At 34.3% G+C, this 12,528-nt stretch overlaps 1 protein-coding gene across 4 annotated transcripts in view; it reads left to right on the forward strand.

The window, feature by feature from the left end:
- tpk1 (thiamin pyrophosphokinase 1) overlaps nt 1-12,528 on the forward strand; it is a 196,062-nt gene that overhangs the window by 57,989 nt on the left and 125,545 nt on the right. For all 4 annotated transcript variants that reach the window (XM_031903402.1, XM_012964780.3, XM_031903403.1 and 1 more), the window contains 1 exon segment: nt 6,224-6,293. In XM_031903402.1, the coding sequence (XP_031759262.1) occupies nt 6,224-6,293 (70 nt within the window).

Here is a 12,528-nt window from a genome sequence, read left to right on the forward strand (position 1 = left end):
TACCTAAAATTAAACACGCAAGACAAATTTTCTGCAAGAGAAAGCAGCGTATTAGAGCTCAAAACAGATAAAACTGAATTAATGTAAAATAAATTAGAGACCACAAGGAAACAGACTTTCTTTTTCTAATTTTGTGTTGTTGAGAAAGTAATTTATCAGTTCTACATTTTGCTAGGCTTATAAAGATTTCAAAAGGACCTTAATTGCAGTTTGTGGTCTATTGGTTCTGTAAAAATTATTCATTCTGTCTTTTTTTTCTCTAAAATGTACATTATTGAAATTGCAAAGTTTAAACAGGTGAAAATTCTACCATCTTTATCTAATAAACCTAATTTTTGCTTAAGTCATTAAATAGGAAATTATAATATTGAGCAGAAGAAGATCAACAAAATCTGTGTGTTTTAAATGAAGTGGATGTAATTTATTCTAAAAATCTGAAAGTATGAGACTGCTAGCATTGTGGTGTTTCGGTGTCTCACCAGGCCATAAGTCACTGCAAAATAAAACATGTAAATACACACATTTATGCAAGTAGCATATTCTTAAATGTGGATGACAGTTTTAATTAAATTGTGTTTTATTTGTGAATAACATAATGCTTTACTGGCCCAGTGTTTCTTTGCAGCCCCTAGGTGATTACCTGTGAAACAACAGTAAGCTGGGCAATAATCATCAGCTTTTTTATATATATATATATATATATATATATATATATATATATATATATATATATATATATATATATATATATATATATATATATATACAGTGGTGTGAAAAACTATTTGCCCCCTTCCTGATTTCTTATTCTTTTGCATGTTTGTCACACTTAAATGTTTCTGCTCATCAAAAACCGTTAACTATTAGTCAAAGATAACATAATTGAACACAAAATGCAGTTTTTAAATGAAGATTTACGTTATTAAGGGAGAAAAAAAACTCCAAATCTACATGGCCCTGTGTGAAAAAGTGATTGCCCCCCTTGTTAAAAAATAACTTAACTGTGGTTTATCACACCTGAGTTCAATTTCTGTAGTCACCCCCAGGCCTGATTACTGCCACACCTGTTTCAATCAAGAAATCACTTAAATAGGAGCTACCTGACACAGAGAAGTAGACCAAAAGCACCTCAAAAGCTAGACATCATGCCAAGATCCAAAGAAATTCAGGAACAAATGAGAACAAAAGTAATTGAGATCTATCAGTCTGGTAAAGGTTATAAAGCCATTTCTAAAGCTTTGGGACTCCAGCGAACCACAGTGAGAGCCATTATCCACAAATGGCAAAAACATGGAACAGTGGTGAACCTTCCCAGGAGTGTCCGGCCGACCAAAATTACCCCAAGAGCGCAGAGACAACTCATCCGAGAGGCCACAAAAGACCCCAGGACAATATCTAAAGAACTGCAGGCCTGACTTGCCTCAATTAAGGTCAGTGTTCACGACTCCACCATAAGAAAGAGACTGGGCAAAAACGGCCTGTATGGCAGATTTCCAAGGCGCAAACCACTTTTAAGCAAAAAGAACATTAAGGCTCGTCTCAGTTTTGCTAAAAAACATCTCAATGATTGCCAAGACTTTTGGGAAAATACCTTGTGGACCGACGAGACAAAAGTTGAACTTTTTGGAAGGTGAGTGTCCCGTTACATCTGGCGTAAAAGTAACACAGCATTTCAGAAAAAGAACATCATACCAACAGTAAAATATGGTGGTGGTAGTGTGATGGTCTGGGGTTGTTTTGCTGCTTCAGGACCTGGAAGGCTTGCTGTGATAGATGGAACCATGAATTCTACTGTCTACCAAAAAATCCTGAAGGAGAATGTCCGGCCATCTGTTCGTCAACTCAAGCTGAAGCGATCTTGGGTGCTGCAGCAGGACAATGACCCAAAACACACCAGCAAATCCACCTCTGAATGGCTGAAGAAAAACAAAATGAAGACTTTGGAGTGGCCTAGTCAAAGTCCTGACCTGAATCCTATTGAGATGTTGTGGCATGACCTTAAAAAGGCGGTTCATGCTAGAAAACCCTCAAATAAAGCTGAATTACAACAATTCTGCAAAGATGAGTGGGCCAAAATTCCTCCAGAGCGCTGTAAAAGACTCGTTGCAAGTTATCGCAAACGCTTGATTGCAGTTATTGCTGCTAAGGGTGGCCCAACCAGTTATTAGGTTCAGGGGCAATTACTTTTTCACACAGGGCCATGTAGGTTTGGATTTTTTTTCTCCCTAAATAATAAAAACCCTCATTTAAAAACTGCATTTTGTGTTTACTTGTGTTATCTTTGACTAATAGTTAAATGTGTTTGATGATCAGAAACATTTTGTGTGACAAACATGCAAAAGAATAAGAAATCAGGAAGGGGGCAAATAGTTTTTCACACCACTGTATATATATCCCGAATGGGAATAATTCGGATTGGAAACCGAAGATCGCAAATATCATGAAAATGCTTCTGAAAAAATCGTATTAGACACGATAATATCGTATTGGCGATCCGAAAGTCACGAAATTTTCGTACCTAACAATTGTAAACAGCAACAAAACCGATTTTTTTTTCACGCTAAAATTACGAAAAAGTTGCGGAACATACGATTGGACCAATCGAACGCTCGGAGCATTCGTGGATAAGTAAATGTGCCCCTAAATGTTTCACAGATCTTTCTCCTGATTTAACACTCCTAATTTAAGCCAAGAAATTCTATTCTGGCTTCATCTGTCCACAAAACATTTTTTTTGTATCCTTCTAGTTTGTCCACATGATCTTTAGCAAACAGTCATCAATATTTTTGGGGTAGAGCAGTAGCTTTCTTCTTGCTACCCTGCCATACACACCATTGCTGTTCAGTGTTGTTCTGATGGTGGACTCATGAACATCAGTATTCACCAATGTGAGGCAGGCCTTCAGTTGCTCAGAAGTTGCCCTTTGTTCCTTTGTAACCTCTTGGACGCCTTGCAGTTGGAGTCATCTTTGAGGGTCGACCACTTCTGGGTAGGGTAACAATGGTTTTGGATTTCCTCTATTTGTACACAATCTTTCTGATTGGTGGAGTCCAAACTCTTTAGCGATAATCTTTGTAACCTTTTCCAGCTTTATGGGCATTGACAACCTTATTCTGAGGTCCTTAGATACCTTTTTTGTTCGAGCCATGATACACATCCACAAATGCCTTATATGTGTGATCAGGCTTTGTTGGATGCCTATTCTTTAAATAAAACAGGGTCTCTCACTCACACCTAATTGTCATCCCATTGACCGAAAACACCGGACTGTGATCACCATTCACCTACAAATTATAATTATTTTTGCTGTGACCAAATATAATAATTTTTGTTTGACTAGGTTGTCTTCATCAACTTTTAGGAACTGTTTGAAAATCAAATGATGTTTTAGATCGCATTTATGTAAAAATATAGAAATTTTCACAAACTTTTAAGCACAACAGTATTATCTAAGATAAGAATATAGGTCACCAATAACAACCCATTTTTATCTAAGTAGGCAAAAACAGTATATTCAAAATGTAAATCATACCTTACAAATAACAAACCTTAAAGATAAACTGACCGCAGGGGTCAGTCCTTGGTCCTTTGCTTTTTAACTTGTTTATTACGTGGAGTGGGCATAGAAAATACTGTTTCTATTTTTGCTGATGACACTAAATTGTGCAAAACTATAAGTTCCATGCAGGATGCTGCTACTTGCAGAGCAATTTGCCAAAATTGGACAATTGGACAGCAAACTGGAAAATGAGGTTCAAAGTGGACAAGTGCAAAGTTATGCATTTTGGTAGAAATAATATAAACGTGAACTATCTACTGAATGGTAGTTTGTTGGGGGCATCCTTAATGGAGAAGGATCTGGGGTTTTTTGTAGATAACAAGTTGTCTAATTCCTGGCAATGTCATTCGGTGGCTGCTAAAGCAAATGAGGTGCTGTCTTTTATAAAAAAAAAAAAAAAAAGGGCATTGCCTCACCCTGAGTATGCAGTGCAGTTTTGGGCTCCAGTCCTTAAGAAGGATATTAATGAGCTGGAGAGAGTACAGAGACATGCAACTAAACTGGTAAAGGGGATGGAAGATTTAAGCTATGAGGTTAGACTGTTGAGGTTGGGGTTGTTTTCTGTGGAAAAGAGGCGCTTGCGAAGGGACATGATTACTCTGTACAAATACATTAGAGGGGATTATAGGCAGATGGGGGATGTTCTTTTTTCCCATAAAAACACCATCAACACATCAACACACCAGTGGTCACCCCTTTAGATTAGAGGAACAGAGCTTCCATTTGAAGCAGCGTAGGTGGTTTTTCACGGTGAGGGCAGTGAGGCTGTTGAATGCCCTTCCTAGTGATGTTGTAATGGCAGATTCTGTTAATGCCTTTAAGAGGGGCCTGGATGAGTTCTTGAACAAATATAGTATCCAAGGCTATTGTGATACTAATATCTACAGTTAGTATTAATGTTTGTATGTATAATTTAAGTATGTGAGCATATAGATTGGTAAGTATAGGTTGTGTGTGCTGGGTTTACTTGGAAGGGTTGAACTTGATGGACTCTGGGCTTGTTTCACCCCTTTGTAACTATGACATAAAAACCAAGTTATTGGGGAATGCAGCAAAATCCTTGAATCAAAGGTAAATTTCAAAGTGAAACCAATACGAGTTATGCCTTTGGACCTGGGATGTACTGTAATAATTCCATAAGCTAGCAAAATAAAATGTAAGTGTATTGGATTCTGTGTTTTACCCATAGTGTTTTCACCGAATATGGTGTTCTGCATATATGTATAAAATGTTCAAACATGGCACCTTATGCAAGAAACAAGGCTCGCATTTATCATCTATAATAAAATCAAAGCAACTTTGTCCTCACTCTGACTAATGTGTGTGCATCACAGGAAAAATAAATAAAATTTAGACTGAGCAGCAAACAGATTTTAATAGATTTCAAAATTCTCACAAACCGCCCTAAAAATTATCGGTTACCATAGAAGTATTAGATGATTTAGAAAGTGTAGGAAAAAAGTGTCAGTGTTTGTTTGTAAAACTTATCTTAATCCTCAAGTCTTATAATAAAGCCTTCTGTCTGAATTGTTGTGTTTTTCAGTGCTCTGATTTTCATTTCCTAATGCCAAAATCAATTGTGATATTTTACGCATTTCCCAGAGGTTATATTATCTAATTTATTTCCCATTAACAGTTTGGCTAAAACATGATATAAAATTGCTTTGTACAAAATAAATTTTCATATATGCTTTATTACAATCACATATTTCATAATGCTAAAGAATAAACAAAATGCTTAAAAATATGAAACTGATACCTGAACACCAGCATTTAAAAGGGCTATTTAAACATTTTAATATAATTCTCTTACCCTGGGATTGTAAACATTCAGTGTGTCAGGCAGTGAAATGTTATTTACAAAGATCCTTTTGTACCATTGAAAGCTGCCATGGCCCAATATTCTCCGAATCTATATTCCTCTGTGTGTGATATTTTAATATTAATCATTTCAAATATTATGGAGCCACTCTTTTGACTTATGTAGATTAAATCTTTGATCGGATATTGGGCCTGTAAACAGGATTTTCATTATCTCTGTAAAAATAATGGTATAAGTATTTGTTTACTTGATTTCCCTGTGACATAGATCCATAACACTCAGCTGTTCAGTGTATTAAAATAGAAAAAATGTGGCACACCCGTCCTCAATATGTTTTGGTTATTTTTTTTTTTTTTTTTTTTGACAGATTTCAGATATAACTGTAAAATCAAATTAAGTGAACTCATATCGGTGCAAGTAACTCTCATCCAGCATCCCCATATCTGTAACCCAACAAAAACCAGCACTCAGAAAAGCTCTCTCCAAAATACGTTATCCGCCTCTTAAACATACCAGATCCATTGATCCGCTTTAAATTTGTAAATCCAATCAATTGGTCAGTAAAGCACTTGCATATTTAGCAGCCAGTTACAAGTTGTCCTACTTGATTGATATCCAAACCTTTCTGTAGGGGCTGGTTTATTAATTTTCTAGTTTTGTCATGATTTGTGTAAACAAAATCCATAAAAATCCAAAAGCCATAAGATCCTATATGGCTGCTGTTCTTTCTTATGGCTTATGGGCAGCACTTAAGCAATTAATAGCTGTTTCATAAAGCTTTTTATTTTAACTGTTCTCTAATGTATTTTCTGTGTTCTCTAATGTTTCATTGCTTATTTTAGCTATTTTTAAAGCCTGTGCTGATGGAGGAGCAAATAGACTTTATCAAGCGATGGAAGGGTCACAAGATAGGTAAGTCTACATATAATACTTTGTGTGTGTGTCTGTTTGTATATATATATATATATATATATATATATATATATATATATATATATATATATATATATATATGAGAGGCTAAATAGTTATTCAGTAAAGCTTTAAGTACTTAAAGGATAAGGATTTATACCTTAACAGTACATTATAAATATTTACTTGATTTTAAAAGATTTTACACACGTACACTTTTTGTCATATATAGAATCTCCTAACCAACCTTAAAATTATATTTTCTAGGTATGAGTATAGCCCAGCCTGTCTGTTTGACGGGTATTCATTTTTTGGATTATTTCATCCACAGTCGTGTAGCTGGCCTGACCAATTGTGATCAACAATGATCCTGCAATCCTGGATCATTTTTTTTTTTACAGAATAAATGCCAAGTGTTCCTGGCAGTGAGCCCCACTGCTTTTATAATAAATTGTGCAGTCCTTTGCACTTTTATCTTTAATAGTGCATCCTGCATTTCTCATTGTACACTGTAGTGGATCATAAACCTCCAGTACCCCCTAGAGTTAATAAAAAATTCTCTTGCCCCGATGCATCATTCAACCCCACTAGCACCTCACAGTGGATCACTCAACTACTGAGTATGTTCATAAAATACATAATACCTCCCAGAGCTGCCATTATTGTAGCACCACAAGGCCCTCTGCCTTGGTGTCTTGCAGTACCCCCAGGTGTGGATGTTGGTTCATGCTCTGTCTGGGTCTTACTAAATTCTCTGCACAAAGCTCCCTCATATCAGCATTGTAGAGGAAAATGTCTGTAGATACAGTGAGTCAGTAAACGTTAGTAGTTTTATTTAAAAAAAAAAATAGTGCAGATTTATTTCCAAATGCATTAGAAATATTTTTTGTTTTTTTGTTTATTATTTGTTATAATTAACATAGAAATAAAATGTCCACTATATTACAATAAAATATTATGGGGTAAAAGCCAAAATACATTATTTCTCCTAATTATGGATATCTGAATAATGTTGTATATTTAGTAGTATATTACTGCTACTTTTAAAGGGTAACAAAAATATCACTTCCTTATATAAATGATCAGCAGAAGTCAGTTTTTGGTATATAAAAGAACAACACATCATATTACATACATGTAGTTTTTTATCTTAAAAATATTTTAAAAATATGTACAGCTGCTAAATTGCAGCTGCTGCTTTTTCTATTTTTATATTGTCAGTATGAAATACCTTATTTAAGATAAAGACAGTTCACTGACATATTTCAGAAGATAAATTGTTTGACTGAGTAGAATGCATTTTTTATGAAGCCGTTGCAGCATTTATAGGTCAGCATCAGACAGATTTGTTGTTTTAGACAGTGTTGAAGCAGCTTTTTTATGTAAAGGAAACCCTTTTTGACTCAAACTATTCCCCAATAGTAAGATAGTTAAGTAACTTGCTGAAAAAAATGAAGCTTAAATGCGTCTTTTTGCATTGAAGTGGCACATTTTTTTCTGTATATATTTTCCTAGACTGATGTAAAATTATGTAAGTTCAAAAGAAATATCATGGCTTGAATCCACACTGTAACTACCCCTGAGCTTTTTATACTATTTCAGGGCTGAATAGTGGAGTTATCTCATACAGAAAATAACATTAACTCTTTGCCTGCCAAGCACATAGCTCCTACATGCTGGCAGGCATAGGCTCCAACCTCCAGTTAATAGGTTTCAGGAGTCTGGATCAATGACAGCCCCCTCGGCAACAAGCCAAAGGGGTTGTCATGTCAGTGTTGCAACTGTCCTCAAAACAGCAGACACGATCAGTCTGCTCAGATCAGGTCTGCTGTTTGGCCTCCTCATTTCTCCTCCCAGCCACTAGCCCTGTAGGTTTCCAGGAGCTGTAATCAAAGTTAATTTCAAGGGAATAGCAAAAGATGCAAAATACAAAAGCTTGTAAATAAAAAGTGGTAGAGAAATTTTAATGTGTTTATAGTGTAAATTTATTTTATTTGGTCTTTATAACAAACACAAGGATTAGGATTTTTTGACTTTGCAACCCCTGTATGTTAACTTTTAGTATGTTATAGATTGGCAAATTCTTAGCAACTATTCAGCTGGTCTTCATTTTTTACTGGTTATAGTTTTTGAGTTTTACCTACTTCTTCTGACTTTATCCAGCTTTAAGGTGGGTGGCACTGACCCCAAAAAATTATTGTGCTGTGAGGCTACAATTTTATGTAAATAGTTACTTTTTATTTATGTTTCTATTCAGGCCTCTCCTATTTATGTTTCAGTCTCCCATTTAAACCACTGCCTGGTTGCTAGGGTAATTTGGACCCTAGCAACCAGATAGTTCCTGAAATCCCAAACTGGAGAGCCGCTGAATAAAAAGCCAAATAATTCAAAAACTACAAGAAATAAAAAATAAAGAAAACAGCAGCACACCAGTTAGTTTGAAAAAAAAAATGAAGCTCAAGTGCCAAAGGCTGAATAAAAATGAAGACCAATTACAAATTGTCTGAGAATATGACTCTCTACATTATACTAAAAGTTCATTTTAAGGTGAACTACCCCTTTTAAGGACAAAAATCTGTATGTAATTCAAGCTATTGCAGTTACAATTTACTGGACACATACATAAGTCCTTACTGCATTTACTGATTTTTGTGCTTGCTTCTACACTGCATTTTCTTATACCATTGCCAATTGCATAACAATTCATCATATTGTAAATAGTAGTTGATGTTACTGTTGTTTCAGACTTTTAATTATGTGCAGTCCATTACTAACTTTTAGCAACAAGTTATTAGGAATATTAATTATCACAAAGCACATCTCTGTGTAAGATGTAAATGCTAATGTAACCTTTGGAAACAAAAACATTGTTCCTTTGATTTTCTTTTGTCTTTTGCGTACTAAAGCAGCCATTCAAAAAGCTCATTGTGTTGTCCCAAAGATTTGCAAGTTTAACAAGATGTTTTATTAAAAATATAGCACCAAATGTAGGCTTTTTGTATTTCTTTAATAAAGCTGAACCATAGGTGTTCCATTCAATTTAAAAATATAAATTTTAACCTATTAAGATATGAAATCTGTAGCCACAAGAGTTTGCTTTGTCTAATAAATCCATAATTTACGTTTTAAAATGGCATATCTGGATATATTGCAAGCTTACAGTGCTGAAAATCATTGTCATATTAGCATTTTACTTTTAAAGCAAGGAATGATAAGCTGTGAAGTATCATTATGTCCGAAGGCTACAGTAGAACGGCATGAAATGAAAAAGAAGTTGTAATAATAATAATAGCACTCTACATAATGTAAATGTATTTGACAGACATAACTTAGAATTTTGCAAAACAAATTGGAAAATGTAACTCAGAAGAATACATGATCTGAAGCCTAAAACGTGTTGTATTCAAACTTGTACTGAGGCACTGTACCTTATAAATGGAATAAAATATATGCTGAAGCTCTTGCACATTTATATACACGAGCACTGTTCCTACCATATAAAGTAATTGTAAGGCCATTATAGTAATAGGAAGGCAGTTTGGCAACAGCAAATGTTATTGTGGCAGCCACACTGTAATGGAAGAACAGTGCACAAGACCATAGATTTATTGTTTCTTTGGACAGGGTTGGACAGAATCATGTTGGGGAATCAATCTGTAAGGTAAAGAGGAACAAGTTGCTTATTATTGGCAACTCTATGCAAGTCAAGGGGGGAACTTTACAGACTGGCAAATTTTTTTGCACATGAATTTTACCACTTGAAAATGCAGGAAGGATTCTTAAATCTGAAAATATTGTTCTTATATTCAAGAGGTATGGAAGAAAAAAATAGATAATAATAATAGATAAAAAATCTGCCCCTTAGTTTTGCTTATGATTAAAGAAGGATTAGTTCTCTACAGCCTAAGTGTGCAATAACTAGCAATATCATTGACACAAAAAAAGGAACAAAAGAATGGCCTTCTCAAACCCAAGCATCCTTCGGTTGAATCAAAATAAATCTATGCAGACTTTTTTCCCCCCAGTATATAACTTGTTTTAGCTAGTAAATGAGCCGTATAGCAGCAACTAGTTATATATGCAAGTGAGGTCTTATTGTAGTTTAATAGTAATAATTTAATTGTAGTTTTGGAGGAGACAGGAGGTTTATTAAAGAAAATGCCAATTAACACGTGAAAAGGAGGTAGTACTTACACACATTTATATGATTAAAGGAATTTTGTCACAGCAAAAAATGGTTTTTGGTTTTTTTTTTTTCATATAGTTAATAGCGCTCCCATAGCAGAGTCATGCATTGAAATCCATTTTCTAAAAGAGCAAACAGGGTTTTTTGTTTTTTTTTCCCCCAATATTTTATTTTAGAATATAATGTGTTGCTAGACATATTCTTAGTTTCTCAAGGGCTCTCAGCCATATTTCTTGTGCTTTGATAAACTTCAGTCACTCTTTACTGCTCAGCAGCGTATTAACAGAACAATGGAAATTGTAAAAATATACCAGCTCCATGACACCTGCATTGCTAAAAATGCTCCCATGCCCACCTAGTGGTAGATATGAGAATAGCACTCAATAGTAAAACACCCAAGTCAGGCCGTGACTCCCCCAGTTACATTGAGTAGGAGGAACAATAGCTTCTCTGAATGCAGTTGTGATTCGGGCAAATTCAAACCCTGCTGAATCTTAGCCGAATACCGAACAGAATCCTAAAAATTTTAATTTTTTTTCTATTAAAGTCTATAGGAGATGGTTTCCTGTAATTTGAAGCTTCTGGAAAATGAGTTTCCGGATAATAGATCCTATACCTGTAGAGTGAATTATATGCAATGTACACAGTGTAATTTATTAATTAAAAGTACACCATAACAATCATGTTATTAACTTTTTAGTGGTACTTTAAGCAGATTTGTAAAAGAAATAAGGTATGTATCTTAACCGTAAATTAATAATATATAAAAATAATTAACGTGGCCTATCATTAGGGAAAAAAGTACTATAAGAATAGGTCAGCACTTGCTTAGAATGTCCATACAATTTTTGCAGTCATTACATTTGTTGGTGGCATCAATTCTTTTAACTATTTGTATGCATACTTCTTTGTTTTGTGATGTGCAGCTAAATCTGATGTCTGCAATTTGTTTGAAATTAGATATAGACTTACATATTTTAGATTTACACTTTATAACTTCTAGATTTTTATATAAAATGTGTTATCAATTCACTTCATTTATTTTGCTATGTTTTAGAATGCCCTGTTTCTAGCTATTTTTTCAAATGGACTTCATTTTTTTTTATTGTTTTTGGATTACTTCTTCTACCTCTTTCAAGCTTTCAAATAGCAATCACTGACCCCAGCAGAAAAAAACATTCAAGCCTTCAACCTTATGCTTTTATGAACATGGAAATCCATTGTTACTTCTCCTATCCTCATATTTTACAATAGAGGGTACATTATTCTCTGTATAATTTTATTTGCGGATAAATGTATTATTTTCAATGGTGATGTGCTCTGTAGCATATTACCAGTATGAGTTGGGACCTAACAACAATTATATGAACATTTTTATTGTATTTGTTACATGGTAGAAAAGTAGTCATTTCTTTCAAAGAATTAGGCTGCATATTACCATCAAAGGTACTTATGATGCCCATTGTTTACATGGGCAATTTACATTTTTTTGTACGTTGCTTTTATTTTTTTCATGTTCTTCTGTATTTGTATACTTTTTATTAGAATAATCTAAATTTGTGACATACTGTTTGTCATAGAACCTTTTTCCGTTGATTTCTTTTCAGCTCAGACATATAATAATAATTTGCAGTCTTTTATTTTGCAATTGCAGCTTACAGGAGCTTAGTTCATACCACAGAATCACATCTAATAATTCTGAGCACTGAATACGTTTGCATTCATTACATTTCCATACAAGATGAAAAGTTTCCTGACAGAGTAATATCATCTGAAATGTACATTACCCAAGGTCACAAACTTTCTTTAAAAGGTTAATTAAAACTGAAGGAAAGATGATATGATGTAATTAAATAAAAACGAATTGGGAGATATGAAGTATATGGCACATGGCAAAGTGCTATACAGGCCATCTGACATAATTAACAAATGTGCTTTTTTTCTATTTCATACAATGTCACAATTTTTGCAGCCTGGCAGTTATATATGGTACTGGAACCTATACACATATGTATAATTAAATTGGTCTACAAATTGTTCAGTGATAAA

This window comes from Xenopus tropicalis, chromosome 6, assembly GCF_000004195.4.
Source record: "Xenopus tropicalis strain Nigerian chromosome 6, UCB_Xtro_10.0, whole genome shotgun sequence".
Classification (NCBI taxonomy): Eukaryota; Metazoa; Chordata; class Amphibia; order Anura; family Pipidae; genus Xenopus; species Xenopus tropicalis.